Genomic DNA, 17,358 nt, shown 5'->3' on the forward strand with positions numbered 1-17,358 from the left:
TTTAAATCGGATGTGAGAAAAGTCTCAGGTACTCACAGATCTCTGTACAGTCTATAGCTTGCCTTGTCTACTGGTTTGCAGGTACTCACAGATCTCTGTACTGTGTTTACTGGTTTGCAGGTACTCACAGATCTCTGTACAGTCTATAATGTGTTTACGGTTTTGCAGGTACTCACAGATCTCTGTACTGTGTTTACTGGTTTGCAGGTACTCACAGATCTCTGTAATGTGTTTACTGGTTTGCAGGTACTCACAGATCTCTGTACAGTCTATAATGTGTTTATGGGTTTGCAGGTACTCACAGATCTCTGTACAGTCTATAATGTGTTTACGGGTTTGCAGGTACTCAAAGATCTCTGTACTGTCTGTAATGTGTTTACTGGTTTGCAGGTACTCGCAGATCTTTGCACCGTCTGTAAAGTGTTTACGGGTTTGCAGGTACTCACAGATCTCTGTACTGTCTGTAATGCGTTTACTGGTTTGCAGGTACTCGCAGATCTTTGCACCGCCTGTAAAGTGTTTACGGGTTTGCAGGTACTCACAGATCTCTGTACTGGTCGAAGGCATTGTTAGCCTCCACCTCCAGTTTCCTCAGGCGGGCAGAGGGCATCGCTCCATCATCAATGGGGGGTTCATACTTATTACTCCATGGGGATCTGACATGTGAAGAAAGTAGAACACCACAAGTAATACAACACAATCTTACTTTGTGAGTAACTAAAGGCTCAGCTGTAATTATAGTTTATTATTATACTGATGGGAACACATAATCCCCTGGGGTGGAGTAATTGTCCCTGATTAATTAAAACCAGAGCGAGAGAGAGAGAGAGAGAGAGAGAGAGAGAGAGCGAGAGAGAGAGCGAGAGAGAGATGCGGTGCAGTTAGGGATCTAACCTGTAGGAGTCGCCATCTCTGTTGTAATCACAGAGCAGGTAGTCTTTCCCCACTACCTTGTCTCTGGCGATCTTCAGAGGCTGGTCCACGGACGACAGGAGATCCTCGCACAGACTAGGCACCTGGACATGCAGGGGGTGGGGGGAGGGGGGAGAGAGTTCACCACATTAAGACAATGTATTCTAGTGCATGGACAACTAAACATGGCTGAGCCGACTAATCAATTGAAAAGCTTTTAAGTCAACTACATTTTCTTTTTTCTTATACTGAAGGAGATATTTTCGTGAAAATGATAAGCACACATATTCATACACATGCTTTGGTATTTAATATCCAAGTACTTGATTTGAAGAGGTACTTCAGCATGATCAAAGGTCAGCATGATCATCAGAAGGATAGGCCTAAATAATATGGGAAAAGCTTTTATGAGTCTATAAAATGTCTATACATTTTTTATTTTTTTTTTAGAATAGTTGACCATGTTTCTTTTGTAATACATCTAGACACATACAATGCTTATTCTCAAAGACCCGAATTCTGGTGAGAGTAATAGGAGCACATGTTGTGATCAAGCTACCTGTAACAGACGCCAACGAGAAAGAATGTACTGGAGAAAGAATCACTGCACGCATGATGTAAAACAGACGAGACAAGACGACATGAGAACCCTGATATCTGATCTCCTCCACTCATCTTTATGTGGAAAATAAGGTTATGGCCCTTTTCTTCTCACACATTCCAGCTCCACTCCATACATACATAGACATGGTTTGGGGAAAATGGTAGGGAGGACAGAGAGAAAGAAAGAGATAGAAATAGAGAGGGGGGACAGAAATAGAGAGAGAGATTGATGCTGTATCAATGTGAAACATAATATGGAGAGGACAAGGGGGGACAAATGACTTCTCACAGACTGACATGGACCCCCTCCTCCATACCCGCCCCCCCACTCTCCATCAGAACAGACACAAAGGAAGCCCTGTGTCCCTGACAGAGTCCCCCACACCTGGCAGCACAGGACTGGAAGAACAGGGGAGGAGGGAGGGACAAAGAGTGGTGGAAGGGAGGGGGTCGATGGTCTGGAAGGAAAAACTTGAGAATGAATGGAGCACAGAGAAAAGGAGACAGGAAAAATAGGAGAGAGGGGGATAGAGAGAGCAGAACAGATAAGGGGATGTGATTCCAAACATTCGGAAAAAGAACAACGTAAGCGAGGGGGCAGGGCTAAAGTGGGCATGGAGAGAGAGAGACTGGCGAGTGGCGGTGATTGACAGCAGCGCTAATAGTCCCTAACAACCAGACCCAGTGTGAAGCGGGCGAAGGGAGAGAGGTGAGAGAGGTGAGGGAAAGAGGAAGGCAAGCAGGTGGGGGGTCTGGAAGAAGGAAGGGATATACCCATGAAACAAGGTGCAGCGCAAACACTGGACAAACGTGTGCTCTGATTTCGTGTCCGATTAAGCTTAATCTGTCAGATTAAGTCAACGCGCTATTACGCTAAGAAGCGGAAGCATGGCACAGATCTAGCCGTTTCAAAGTACGGTAGGTCTCTGGTAAAGCAAATGTATGGATATGAATCTCACTGAAGGTGCTTTGTTCAGGTACACAAGCTCATTTGAGGTGAGTGGAGCTATGCAAGCGTCTGGATGTCAGGATATCAAACACTGCCCTCTTTACCTGATCCTCTAATCATGACTGTTTGCTGTTTGAAAAGGTGCATCCTCTCTCTTGGCAGAGGTTGAAACAATGCTGCAGTGCAGGGTAAGGCAGGGATGGTTGGACAGACTAGGGCCAGGAAATAAATATATATTTTTTTATCCATATTGAATAGTTTCATTCCGTTAAAACCAAAAGATTTTGGATCTATGCCTTTTTTCAGTGGACGCATGGAGGTTTCGCATTAGGGTTTGGTACCGAACACTTTGGGCTAAATGGAAAAAAATGAATAAAATTTTCATTCAATCAATCACCATGCAGATTGATTGATTGAATGACAATTTTATTAACAGATTGCAGAATGGGTACAATACAGTACGGCTCAATACACACAATTGTTAAGGGGATGCAGACCAGAGAAAGACTTTCGTCTTGTTTACATCAGGGTCCCCCATTTTCAATTCATAATGAATTTTAAGTAAGGGTGCAACTTGCTCCGTGCAATCCATTCTTTGTGGATCTAGCCCTTTGACTTTTAAGGGTACCGACCGAATTACATGGATACTACAGAGTACCGATTAACGCTAGATCACGCTTTCCATGTTTAGTATAAGAGTGTAAGAGGAGTTTGATCATATTTACAGAGGATGGCCAGATAATGTTGATATTTAAACATTTAAAAACACAATACATGATCATGCAATTTATTTTGTGTGGTGTGTAACAAAAATAAATAACAAAATGTTCTAAATAAATAACAATGTTGAAATTGAGAAGTTTGGACATTTTTCTTTACAACTGAAATAGTTTTTTCTTATTACAGAGAGAGTACAGAAAAAAGGTACAGTTTGGTACAGATACCGAATTCGAGGAACTGGTACTGGTATCGGTTCAAATGTGAATGGTACCCAACCCTAATTTGCACTAAACCTTATTTCTAGCACATCTCCTGTCCTGCAGACGCATCTAGTTTCTGCTGTACTACTATAGAAACACAGTAGACCAAATTGCATCGTATAATAATAACAATGGCAGGTACTGGACCCCTGGACCCCCGGAAACCAGCGCAGACGAGCCTCAACGGAATCTATATGAAATCAAATCAGGACTTTGTGAATCGAATAGGCAGTCTCTCCGATACCCAGCATTGGTATGGCAGATGGCTAATATGAAACCATGATGTACAGCAACATTTAGTTATACATAACATTTTGCATTATAGACAAACGCATCACTGTGTGGGATGAGAGAACACTCCAGAACATGAGCCAAGCATAATAACAACGTAGGAGCCAAATTCTATGATGAAAATTGTATCTGTATTGCCCCATTAGACATACTGTATAGTTTATTATGGTCTTTGTGCCTTGTGTTTATTAATATATGTCATAATATATATAACTACTCCTATAACATGGCAGGTCGTTTTGAGTTCAGGTAAGCCCAGGTAGAGCGGTACCATATAGTTTTTGACCGCACTTAATTGACAGTTTACGTTCATTTACCAAATGCTTTTTTGTTTGTTTTATAGTGGTAGGCAGCTATTGGGGCTGTTGTGATTCGCTTTCAAATAAATCCTGTTTATTTTACAAAGTACATCAGATCTTCACCATCTTTTCTTTTGGACTGCAATTCGGAACGTGTCGGACTACCAACACATTACCTGGAGCCTCAAGGCAACTTTGGTTTGTAGGATTGCCTTCACAAACACAACGCTTGCTTATGATTGTGAAGACAACAACAGGAACCGATCCACAAACACATCAAAATAATACATCCATTCATTCACTTCCTTTATTTTTTTTTATCTCCTGACGAGATTGCTTCCAACCTGGGATACCCAACCAATATGAGGACTGGCAACCTTGCTGCAACCCACTGTAGAGACACCTGTATAATAATAATACAAGATAAATAGTGTATTTTGTTCACATTCAATTTTTTTTTTTTTAAACATAGCCTAATGTGGTTATTTCAGTGTTCCCCCAACATATATCTATTTGAGGCGGCCCATCATAATATCAAAAAGACCCACCACAAATACAATTCCTCAAACTAATACAATAACTGATTAATAATAATGTCTTATCATGTTTGTACGCAGTGCTTCCACTGTTCCAACCGCGTAGTGCCCGTCCCAGTCACCACCACCACGGTTTGGGGCAAAAATAAAAAACAACAATTAATTTAACGGATAAATAAAAGACGTGGTGGTTTATTAGTCTTGTGTGTGAACGTTGGCTATGTCTGCTGCTGCGAGCGACGTGAGGGATGATCGTAACGGAACAAAAGAGCAGACAATTCCTGGAGAGAAAAAAAAGGTCTCACCCACCCAGCAAAAATGTAAAGTGGAGTCCTGTAAATTAGCCTGGTTTGGGTGGAGGATGAAGGTGAGCAGATCATATTGTAAAGCTGTTAAGACTGCAGCAGCAGAAACGTCTGAGAGGAGCCGTCACTGTGCAGGGGTTTGAGAAGACTGTTCAAAATAATTAAGTGTTGACCTTGACCATGTTTTATTACTTTTTGGCATTTTATTGCTTTATTTGGATAGAGGGAAGAGGAAGGATGGGAGAAGATATGGGGGGAGGATATGCAGCAAAGGTCTCCGGGTCCGGGAGTCGAACCTGGGACGGCTACATTACACTGCAGCGCAGTTACGCGGTGCGCCACCCTGGCGCCCCAATGTTTTATTACTTTTATGTTAATCTGATGTCATGTTAGTATAATAACTTCATGTTATTGAAGTCATTAATAGTTGCCCAGAAAATCTATTAAGGCTTTATTAATCAAAAGCTTTTATTAATTTGGAACCTAAAATCAACAAACCTAAGAACTAGTGATAAACTGTTTTGTTAAAGTGAACGGGACAGGATTGGTCACCAGGTCGATGAGGTCACTAAAGGGTTTAACACTTTAACTGCCGGAAGACGCTTTTAGGCGTCCTTCCCCGCCATGCTCAAGTTGCCGAAGATGCCGTAACTCGTCTTTGATATCAATATTTCAAAAATCTGTGATCGGAATCATATTTCCTTTCCGGGGGCCCTGAGACACAAGTGTGATCTCCTCTCAATCCTCTAGCGGTTCAAGACCGTCATCTGGTGGCCGATCGGCAGATCGAAAAAACGGATGTTACCTTTAACCCGGTAGGACTCACTCCATATGGGGTCCGGGCACTCGCTAGTGTTAGAGAGACTCAGTCTTCACACAGTGAACATCGATCGCTGCAAATAACTCGAAAAAACAACATGATTTGGACGTATATATTACTATACAACCTGGAAATGGACCGGATATTTCTATATCCCATAATAGGAAAATGTCTGTTCCACGCTCATCGCCCAACGGCGCGAGGAAGATAAGGTAAGATTCAGCGTTATTTTTCAATGTCTCCTATACTAACTGATCCGATGAACATTTGACCCACATTAGATGAATGGTATAACGCTGCCCACAGAATTATAAACGCCCCCTCGGCCATCCGGTCAACATCAGATTACGTGTAGTAACTTCCAGAAGTCCGTCCAGTTGGATTTTTTTATATCGCGCCGATTGCTATCAAACTGTATTTGATCATCAATATAATACATTTGGGGCTATAAATCACGTTCTGGAGAAAGCTGCAGAAAGAGATGAAAACATACTTATACTTTAGATCATATTTTAGTATGAATATGTGAATGAAAAGGTTTAACGTTGCTTCACCCTGAACAATACATATAGGACATTGAATGGGCCCTAATAATGGCAATTTAGCAATAGAATTTAAAAAGTTATAGCCCTGCAAAGAAGGGGAATTTCTCCATAGACAAATAGAGCCGGCAACCTATGGTATATCATGAATTTAGCCTTAGGCAATCAAAGTGTTAAAGGGAACCCGACAGGCTGCTCACCAGGTCGACGAGGTCACTAAGGGTTCTAAAGTGAACCTGACAGGCTGCTCACCAGGTCGATGAGGTCACTAAGGGTTCTAAAGTGAACCTGACAGGCTGCTCACCAGGTCGATGAGGTCACTAAGGGTTCTAAAGGGAACCTGACAGGCTGCTCACCAGGTCGATGAGGTCACTAAGGGTTCTAAAGTGAACCTGACAGGCTGCTCACCAGGTCGATGAGGTCACTAAGGGTTCTAAAGGGAACCTGACAGGCTGCTCACCAGGTCGATGAGGTCACTAAGGGTTCTAAAGGGAACCTCACAGGCTGCTCACCAGGTCGATGAGGTCACTAAGGGTTCTAAAGGGAACCTGACAGGCTGCTTACCAGATCGATGAGGTCACTATCACTAAGGGTTCTAAAGGGAACCTGACGGCTGCTTACCAGGTCGATGAGGTCACTGAGGTTCTTCTCAATCTGCTGGGGAGGCAGACGCCTCATCAGGTCCAGAGCACAGTCTAGCTGCTGGTCATTCTGAAAGACACACAACAGAGGCAGGTCAGAGTTACAGTCTAGCTGCTGGTCATTCTGAAAGACACAACAGAGGCAGGTCAAGTACATTAATCAACACATAACATAGTTACACACATCTGAGATCAAACAGTTAAATCGTGGCTGCTTTCTCGTCAAGTGTTCTGGCATGGAATATTCTAAATGTTACTTCTTTTTAATTGGGCTAAATACGGTATGTGAATTAAGGGTCACCAAGGTCACAAGTGTAAACTGTGTTTTGGGTTATTACCGTTGCCTTTTATGGGTTGTCTCAAAAACAAGTTTGTGGTTTATTGACTTTATATGACTGTGGTTGCAATGTCAACCGCAAACAAAATATCTTTCGAGTAGCCTCATTATGACATACAACATTCCAAATGTCTGACAATGATGTTTCATGCCTTGCACCTGACTGCAAGAATTGGTGCCCTGGTGCACACTGTTGATATTTCTGTGTTGGTGATGATGTCAGCTTTCTGGAAATCAGAGATTGGGAGACCATTGCAAAACTACTTGAGTTACCAAGTAGTACAAGACCTGGAAGCTGCTGTGAATGGTTTTTTTTTTAAAGTAGGAGGCTTGTAGCTACAGTATCTACTTTCCCATACGATGTCAGTGCAGCTTTAAGCTAGTTTTAAGTAGGAGGCTTGTAGCTACAGACAGTATCTACTTTCCCATACGATGTCAGTGCAGCTTTAAGCTAGTTTTAAGTAGGAGGCTTGTAGCTACAGTATCTACTTTCCCATACGATGTCAGTGCAGCTTTAAGCTAGTTTTAAGTAGGAGGCTTGTAGCTACAGTATCTACTTTCCCATACGATGTCAGTGCAGCTTTAAGCTAGTTTTAAGTAGAAGGCTTGTAGCTACAGTATCTACTTTCCCATACGATGTCAGTGCAGCTTTAAGCTAGTTTTAAGTAGGAGGCTTGTAGCTAGAGTATCTACTTTCACATAGGTCAGTGCTGCATTAGCTTAGTCAATTTAGCTGCATGACTAACCTTGACCATTTCACTACACAGTCCGTTATAGACCTATTTGATGGCTGAACTATTAAAGAAATTTGAAAAAGTATAATAAATGACAACATAGACATTATATTATACATTACAAGAGTGGTATTGTTTCACAATATCTTTAGACAATAAAACATCATTGTATGTGACAGAAATTAACTGGTTGGTAGCGCCAATGACTGACTGATGCCACTCTCTAAAGCAGCATAAAGACATTGTAAAGACACTGTAAACGACCAAAGCAAAGACCTTTCTCATTTCGATTCTGATTAAAGACATGGGCTTCCCGCTAGATGTACCGTCTGGCAGCTTTGGGGAAGATGGGAGGAAGCAAACAAAGCTCCTACGTTTCTACAGCAGACTGCAGAGGCAGCAGTGATGCAGCCGTGCCACATTCTGTAGCCGGCTATGAGATGAGTGAACCCAGTGGCTGTGAAACGAACATTCACACCCTGACCAGCAGCCAAACCCTGCCACCCTGAGATTACACCCAGAACATTTCCAGGTCACTGGACAGAGAACAGTGCCCATGGTTTGTCCCTTGAGTGGCCGTTCAGGCAAATAATATTTGCTATTAAAAAGGAGAGGAAATTCTGGATTTGCCCTCAAACAGTGAATATATTATATCATAATAATAGGAAAAGAACTCCCAGCAATTCCCAACATCACAACAAGATACAAGATACTTTATCACTGGACTGAAAACAACACAGCTGGTCACCAACTATAGCCTACTCCTTTTTTGGTTGCAGAAATACATTTCACTTGTTTGTTTAAGATAGTTGTTCATCAGTTACCATGGCCAAGCTTACCGTTTGTGATGTAGGCCTGACATTTTTAGCTCTTTGCAAATAAAAAACAATGACGTCCAGTGTGTTAACATTCTGCCAAATGATCTCGGCCATTTTATTTTACTGAGGCCATTGTGTACTCAGAAGATTGTGGGTAATCTGTAGGTACATCTGTGGGTAAAAATGTAGGCTAGTTAAGTTAACCTTTATTTAACCAGGAACGTCCATTTAGAACAAACTCTTTTTAAAATGAGGGCCTTGGGAAGGAGCAGAACAGACATGGCCACATAGCAAAGCCTTCCCCCAGGGCGTTCTCGCTCACTTAAATATGCAGAGAGCAGCAGTAGATCAGTGTGAAAGGAGGGACGGAGAGGCCAGCCACAACATGAAACCCCTGACAAATGTGCAGGAAGATGCAAAAGTGTATAACACCACAGAGAGGTCAAACTATGTATTTCAACCAAGACTAGTAGGCAAATGGCTAAATTTAAATGCAACTACTGTTTGCCATTGCCATAGCTCTATTCACACTGTGGCTGATCATATGTATGAGTTCAAGTCTGAATATAAGTTTAAGTTTTAATGTTAACATTTGCCTGATACATTTAGTCTTCAAATCCGCCTGACCATTTCTTGATCACCTGACAGACTTGTTAGTGAGAATGTCTTGATACTGTGGAGGGGGGGAACCCCAGAAAGATTTTATCCCACGTGACGTGGGGGCCTGTAGTGTACTGTACTAAAAATAGTAAGGTCATTCATTTCTACCAAGACAAATAGAAAACGTCTGCAAGCAGTGGCAACCGACTGAGAGCTGATCAAAAGTAAGAGTTGGCCCTCACTAATTTGAACACAATTCATTAGTAACATTGATATGTTGCATGACCAAGACACACTGAAATACAAAGACCAAATGTATACAAATGTTCTAGAAACACAGTCTAGTCCGATTAGCTGCGTTAATTATTTTAAAATGTGCGCACTGTCGCAGGCAAGGAAATTCCAACAATTTGTGCACGATTAACATTATTATTCTCTCGTTGTTAGATATCTCACAGATGGACATTCTGTTACAGTCTTCATTGAAGAGTTTGGATAAGTGATGTTGTATCGTACTGTATGACCCCTAAGCCCACCCTTATCTACAAATACACTGCATTCAACCACACTGGCCTATACAAGACTTGAGCAGCCAGCTGCTAGATGGCCCAAAGGAGAATACAATGCAAAAAAAAGAAAGATAATATAAACATATTCTACTTAGGGTCACCATGAACATAACTTTCCAGACCATGTCCTGCATACTTTTATCTCTCCTTTAAAGTCATATTTCACCCCAGTCTTAAAACCTCTGCAGATGAATCAGTCTGCTTCCATCAGACACCTGCTCTCCCTGACACTGTTTACCAACGCCTCGGTCTCCGTGTAAACACTGGCTCAGACCAACAACCCCTGGGGTCGAGGGGAAGAGCCACGGCTCGGCCAACAGGATGGATGAGGTGAGACGGAGGGAGAGAGCAAGCAGCTGGGGGAGAAAACCCACCTGCTTTTTTCAAACATGTGCATCAGTCAATTTAGACAGTTTGGAAGAACCCAATTGAAGAGCAATAGACTTTAGAGACATAGACGATGACCTACTGGTACAAAGGCAATCCATTATAATCCATCATACAAGAGCACTAAAAGTTCTGAATCTCAGGAGTTTTTCAGGGGTCGACATTAAGGTCTTGCCCATCAGGCAAGTACAGGTCATGTTCTACTTGCCCAAAGGTCATGTTCACTTGCCCGAAAAATGAAAGGGAAAGAACCATTGACAGTAGTATGCGCCTAACAACCATAGGAACATATTTGAAATGCTTAGGCTAAATGTCTGCCAGACAGTGAACTCTATTCAAAAGTAAGACTACCGTTTCCCTTCCTACTTACATTAATTGTGGGGATTTGTTTGATTTCTGATGAGATTTTGCAGACGTTGGGCAATTATTTGACAGGGCATATACAGGGTTCCCTTATATGAGGTACAGTATATGACGCTTTAGTCAATTTCCGTAACATCCATAACGCTGTGTATTTTGTCACCTATCTCAAAATCCAAAAGGTCAAAACATTTCTTACTGCAGACTCATCTTTATCTCAATAAGTCTAACTAAAATGTGTAAATTATACTTCCAATTCAAATCGATGCCTAAGGTTAAGTTTCCAATGTTCTCTCTGAATGTAACATCCATAACGCTGGAATTGCCCTTTACCATTGATTCCAGGAGTTCCAACTGGTGAGGATAATTTGGATCCCGTTTCTGAAACTGGCCGTTGCATTTATCATTTATCACAGAGCAATTGACACATATATTCAATCTTTCTGTCTCAAAAAGTGTATTTCAGAATATTCTACATGTGTTTCCATTGCATAAACTTGGGAGATTAATTGAATAATTATAGAACAATTTCCAAGTTAACTTGCCTATATCTGGTTAGGTTAACAACTAGGGCTGCAACGATCAGTCGACATAATCGACGACGACGAGGAATTGTTGCGTCGATTAGTCATTAAATTTTTTTTTTTATATATATATTTTTTTATATAATTGTTCTTCGATTAGTCGACTAATCGGAAAAATAAGACAGATTAGTCGACTACCAAAATAGTCATTAGTTGCAGCCCTATTAACAACCAACTAAAAACATGTAGGCCTATATATTGTTCTCTGTCTTAAGTCTGCATCAATCTGGTTTCAGCCAATCACAGTACTATTTCATTAGTCCCAAATAATATAGTATCTGATTTGGACAGTAAGAAACACTGTGCTGCTCTTTTTGTAGATCTGTATCCAAAGCATTTGATACAGTGGATCGTTACAAATGTTATACAATATTGGCTTAGGTGGAATGGCCTATGATTGGTTTCAGGGTTTCTTATTTGAGATGTCATGTGTGTGAAATCGGGAAGTGTCCAGTCTGATTTATTGTCAGTATCAAAGGGTGTATTGCAAAGTTCGATTCTAGGTAGTCCTTTTGACCATTTATATTAATGACATTGTATCTTCATTAAGTGGTTGTCAAGTTCACCTTTATGCTGACGACACTAATGTGTATTGTATTTCTGACTCTGTACAGCTAGCCATTGAGAACCTGCAGCTCTCCTTGTATGCTCTACAGGACGCATTTATTAATCTCAAACTAGTACTTAATACTGATAAATCAATGTTCATGCAGTTTACTAGATCTAGACATATTGATTATGAGAGTATCCACTAGAAATGGATCCAACATTGAGAGTTGCTGAATATAAGAAGGCTACCTTGATGGCTTGACGTCACATTTAAATACCATATAGATGATCTTGTCAGCAAACTGTCACAGAATTGAACTTTCCTATGTTTATTGTTTAGTATTAAGCATTAGCATCAAATCTGGGCCACTTATGTCAAACACTTAACCCCAAAGTTGTTGAAATGGTCCAACTTCTCAAAATGTCAATGGAGAGTCTGTCTGTTGTTTACTGGGGGCTGACATCTTGATTGGAACAACATTTGTTACTTTCACTCCAAGTCGCATTCAATCATCATACAGACAGATCATCATACAGACAGACTCAGTAAACAGACTGTTGAACATTTTTAAAGTTAAGACGGTTTCAACAACTTTGGGGTAAGTGTCTGGATTTTATTTTTAGGTCAAATAAAATGCTTCTGAGTAAGTCAAATGAAATTACATGCCATACCGTCGCCCGGGAGATCTAAAGTTAATGTCAGTCTATGTTAATTTGGCCTGCTGTGATATGAAGTGAGCAAAGCGTGAACAGCCAAGAACTAGCAAAAGAGTTACCATGAGATTTGTGACAGTAAATGAGTCAGCTGATCTGTGGTTCGCATATTTCAGCACCAAAGAAGATGGACAGCTCTCTCAAATGCATGTGGCAGCTTTTGCATGTAGGAGACGGTGAGTGAGTGAGTGAGCATATTCAAATCATGTTTATGGACAGATAAAACCCACTAGCCCATTCAGGCAACCAGAAGGCAAACTCCACTTGGCAATTTTTTTTTTACCTGCCCTGGGCATTTGGGCAAGCATTAGTGTCAAACAGAAGCAGATAAATGAACATGTAACAATAAAGGCATGGCCTGTCAAATAAAGATCAGAAAACAGTGTCAAAAGGTTACATTTTTTTACCCAAAACAACAACAAACTAAAGAAATATCATGTATGAAGGCAGGACAACTTTGAAGAGTATTCAAATAGAGACTCGCCATGGTTGGGTCGGAATAGGAGGAGCAAGAAAGCTTATTATAGCGACAGGCAACCAGGCGCTTGTCTATTTTAACCGTGTGTGTGTGTGTGTGTGTGTGTGTGTGTGTGTGTGTGTGTGAGTGAGACAGGGGAGAGGGGGGGTGTAATGGGGGGGCGCCATACCCTCTCTTACAGTATCCACCACAAACTTGTGTCAAATCCAAAACATCCTGTGCTAACTTTGCGGCGTACTGATCATCGAGCTAAGCTAGCTAACTAGCTACATACCTAGCTGACAGATGCAATTGTTAGTTGCTATTCATTGTTGTGAAACTACAGTAACGTTAACTAACTCCGTAGACGCCGAGGTGATTTATATACTTGGATGTCTACTCTGTGGTAACGTTACTCTTGAGTTGCAGCACAGCACTTCCTATAAAAGGACTGCTAACGCTAGCATAGCTTAGCTCGCTAGCCAATATCGCTTAGTTAGCACTAGCCAGCAGCCCCACCAAGAACCCGACCCCGTCCCCGTTCCTCCAGCCCGCGGGCCTCTTACCATGTCTGCGGCGTCTGGGGCGATCTCAGTGGGGCGAGGTGGTTTCACCGATGACTTTACACGTTCGCGTTATTGTGCTTGTTTAACTTGCTCCTCTCGACTACTGTTGTTTTTGTCCCCACCGAATAGAAGATGTTTCTTTTCGCCTCCCGCACACAGAACCCAACCCTGTCAGCGAATTCACTTCCTCAACCGGGGTACAGGAAGGAGGCTGGAGAAAACAAGTGGCACTTGCATGTCCGGGTCATTTTGGTCTCTCGCTACAGCAGCCAATCGCAAAGTAGTAAGTAAGGCATTGCCAAGTATGGAAAGAGAGGAGTGGTGGTGGAACAGAGAGGGCGATAGAGTGATATACTGGTGATGGAATAAATAATTTCTTAATCCTATGTATATTTCTAATATGCTGATTTTTTACTTGAAATTGGAGTATTTGTGGAAAATATAAACGATGCAAACTATTGTTGTTATTATTATTATTATTATTATTATTATTATTATTATTATTATTATTATTATTAATAATAATAATAATAATAATAATAATAATAATAATAATACATTAATATAATGATTACAACTCAATATGACTAGCAAACTGTTAACTATATTTGTTCTTAGAAGTGCAATAGAGACACTCCATTTGTTCCATTACATTTTACTGACAAAAGGAACCAACGTTAAAGTCAAAGTATATTTGTATACATGTAGGCCTACAATGGCAGTGACATTTTCCATTTGCGACTCAGTAAAAAAAACTCACAATATCAGGTATAATGTATACAAATACCTGTATTTCATACTATGGAAAGGGGTGCAGTGCAAATTAATAGATTAGAATCAGGTACTAAGTATGTTTGCATAGTACAAGGAATGTGTTTTAGTAGGTTGTTGCAACAATAAACAGAGAACGTAAGAAAGTAGCATTGTAAGCAAGAACTGCAGGTCAAACAAGTACTACAATCAAAGAGTATAAAATAGTAATAAAATAGAATAAGAAATAGAAATTGAAATAACAGTGAAAATGGGCTATACATATAAGTGGAAAAGCTGTACAGTTTGTGCACGAGTGTGCAAGACATGTATCAGGGAATGTGCAAGCATCAACAGAAAGATGTGGAGACTGTCTGTTAATGTTACTTGTAGTGTATATGGCGGGTAAGGGACTGTGTCAGTTGGGGGGGGGGGGGGGGGGGGGTAGCCGGGCCTTGTTGAAGAGGCCAGCTGCAGATGGGAAGAAGCTGTTCTTGTGGTATGATATTTTGTTCCTGAAGGACTACAGCCTCCTGCCAGAGGGGAGTGTTTCAAAGAGTTCGTATCCAGGGTAGGAGGGGTCAAATCACCTTATCAGTGGAACAAATGATACACTGCAGTCTGGTCTTGTCCTTGGCAGTGGCCACAGTGTACCACATGCTGATAGAGGAGGTGATGATGGACTCAATGATGGCAGTGTAGAATTGCATCAACATCCTCTCTGGCTGCCGCAGGAAGTACATCCTCTGTTGTGTTTTTTTCTGATGATGGAGCTGTTCAGCTCCTACTTGAGGTCCTGGGAGATGATGGTGTCCAGGAAGTGGAAGGACTCACTCCACCATGTAATATGTACAGTATGATGCAGTCAGTCAGTGGGTAGTGTACAGGTTTATACAGAGTCCTCATTTAGGATCTGGATGGCTTGGGGGTAGTAGCTAGCTCCTCTTGAGCCTCTGTGGCCTTAAGGTTGCAGTTGAGTTTGTAGAGAGAGGAGTCCATTGTCTGGATCGCTGGGATCCTTTATGATCCTCTTGGCTTTAGTCCTACACTGCCTGGTATAGATGTCCTACAGGTTGGGGAACAGACCCTACCACTCTCTGTTCCTGTACCAGGAGGTGACACTCCCTGACGCGTCTATTCGAAGCCCAAACAACTCCTGCTTCCGCGTTCGAGTTTTGCGCTCTGATTGGCCACTGACCTATGGTATTACGCCCACCTTATCTACGCCAGTTCTGCACGCCCAACTCTACTAACAGCCTGCAGCCTGCTCGCTAGTCCTGCCTCTACCAACAGCCTGCATTATCCAATTTATATCAATTGAAATAACGTATTGTTTTCATCTCTCTATACGGCTCGCTAGTTCTGCCTCTACTAACAGCCTGCATTATCCAATTCATATCAATCGAAATAACGTATCTCTCTATATTAACGGCTCGCTAGTTCTGCCTCTACTAACAGCCTGCATTATCCAATTCATATCAATCGAAATAACGTATCTCTCTATATTAACGTCTCGCTAGTTCTGCCTCTACTAACAGCCTGCATTATCCAATTCATGTCAATCCTCTGATAGCGGGGCGGTGGTCTGGGGCTCGCGGGACGGTGGTCTGGGGCTCGCGGGACGGTGGTCTGCGGCTCGCGGGACGTGGTCTGCGGCTCGCGGGACGTGGTCTGCGGCTCGCGGGACGGTCCACACCCCGCTATCAGTGTTCTTCTTCCCCGCCAATGAAGTATTCACCCAAAGACCCAATACCGTGGCAACAACTACCGCACTACCGGTAGAATAAGTGCCGAGAACCGTGGGAAGTGATGCAAACTGTCTTGTCGTGTTTTGAACATTTATGTTGTGTTAATGGAATCATGTCAATATAGAGAGATGAAAACAATACGTTCTTTCGATTGATATGAATTGGATAATGCAGGCTGTTAGTAGAGGCAGAACTAGCGAGCCGTTAATATAGAGAGATGAAAACAATACGTTATTTCGATTGATATGAATTGGATAATGCAGGCTGTTGGTAGAGGCAGGACTAGCGAGCAGGCTGCAGGCTGTTAGTAGAGTTGGGCGTGCAGAACTGGCGTAGATAAGGGGGGCGTAATACCGTAGGTCAGTGGCCAATCAGAGCGCAAAACTCGAACGCGGAAGCAGGAGTTGTTTGGGCTTCGAATAGACGCCTCCCTGACAGGATTGATTGAAAACTTTCATTAACAGATTGCAGAATGGGTACAGTACAGTACAGCTCAATACACACAATTGTTAAGGGGATGCAGACCAGAGAAAGACTTTCGTCTTGTTTACATCAGGGTCCCCCATTTTCAATTCATAATGACATTTATGACATACACAACATACAGATATACAGATATAATAATCTAATCATCTAATCTAATCATGACATTTATGACATACAGATATACAGTCCTGTTACATTTGTGACATACAAGATATGCAAATATACAGTACTGTTAAACAGATCCTAACTAATCCTAACAGTAAATATATACATACGAGGGGGAGGGAACACATTAGGAGGGGGTGGGAGGGGGATTCAAACATTTACGGGGGCCAGTTTCGAATTGCAGCCTCCCGTAGGTGCTCTTTGAGATCGGTTTTGAAGGTGGGTAGTGATTCACATTTTTTTTTACGGCTGTGGGTAGGGCGTTCCACATTGATGTGGCATAATTACAGAACGTGTTTAGTTCCTTGTTTGAGCCGAATCTGGGTTGGACATGATTTGTGGAACTCCCTCGGGTGTTGTGGTTGTGGTATTCACTGACCTATGGGAAGTATTTCGACATGTACATGGGTACCTTAGTGGTGTAGTGTATCTTGTAGACCAGACCCATTGCAAGTTGCTGTACTCTGTCGTCTACTCTAAGCCATCTAGGTTGTCAAAATGGGCAGGGGTGAGGTGGGTTCTAGGAGTAAGGTCAAGCAGTAGTCTGACCAGTTTGTTTTGTGATGTTTGTAATCTTGTTTTTAGTGCCTTTGAGGTGCTTTAGTACCATTAGGTGCAAGCATAGTCGTAGTACCCTTGAATGAGTGCTCCTGCCA

The 17,358-nt window shown here is 41.9% G+C and overlaps 1 protein-coding gene across 1 annotated transcript in view; it reads right to left on the reverse strand.

Annotated features, from left to right (window-relative positions):
• Positions 1 to 13,751, reverse strand: part of capzb (capping actin protein of muscle Z-line subunit beta) — a 37,298-nt gene extending 23,547 nt beyond the window's left edge. The window contains exons 1-4 of the mRNA XM_084317340.1: positions 13,554 to 13,751; positions 6,859 to 6,948; positions 895 to 1,016; positions 543 to 656 (exon numbers count right to left, since the gene is read on the reverse strand). Of these exons, the coding sequence (XP_084173466.1) occupies positions 543 to 656; positions 895 to 1,016; positions 6,859 to 6,948; positions 13,554 to 13,556 (329 nt within the window). The 5' untranslated portion in view covers positions 13,557 to 13,751. The remainder of the gene's footprint in view (positions 1 to 542; positions 657 to 894; positions 1,017 to 6,858; positions 6,949 to 13,553) is intronic.
• Positions 13,752 to 17,358: the final 3,607 nt, after the last annotated feature.

The sequence above is a fragment of the Notolepis coatsorum genome (assembly GCF_963971535.1).
Source record: "Notolepis coatsorum genome assembly, chromosome: 6".
In the NCBI taxonomy this organism is placed as follows: Eukaryota; Metazoa; Chordata; class Actinopteri; order Aulopiformes; family Paralepididae; genus Notolepis; species Notolepis coatsorum.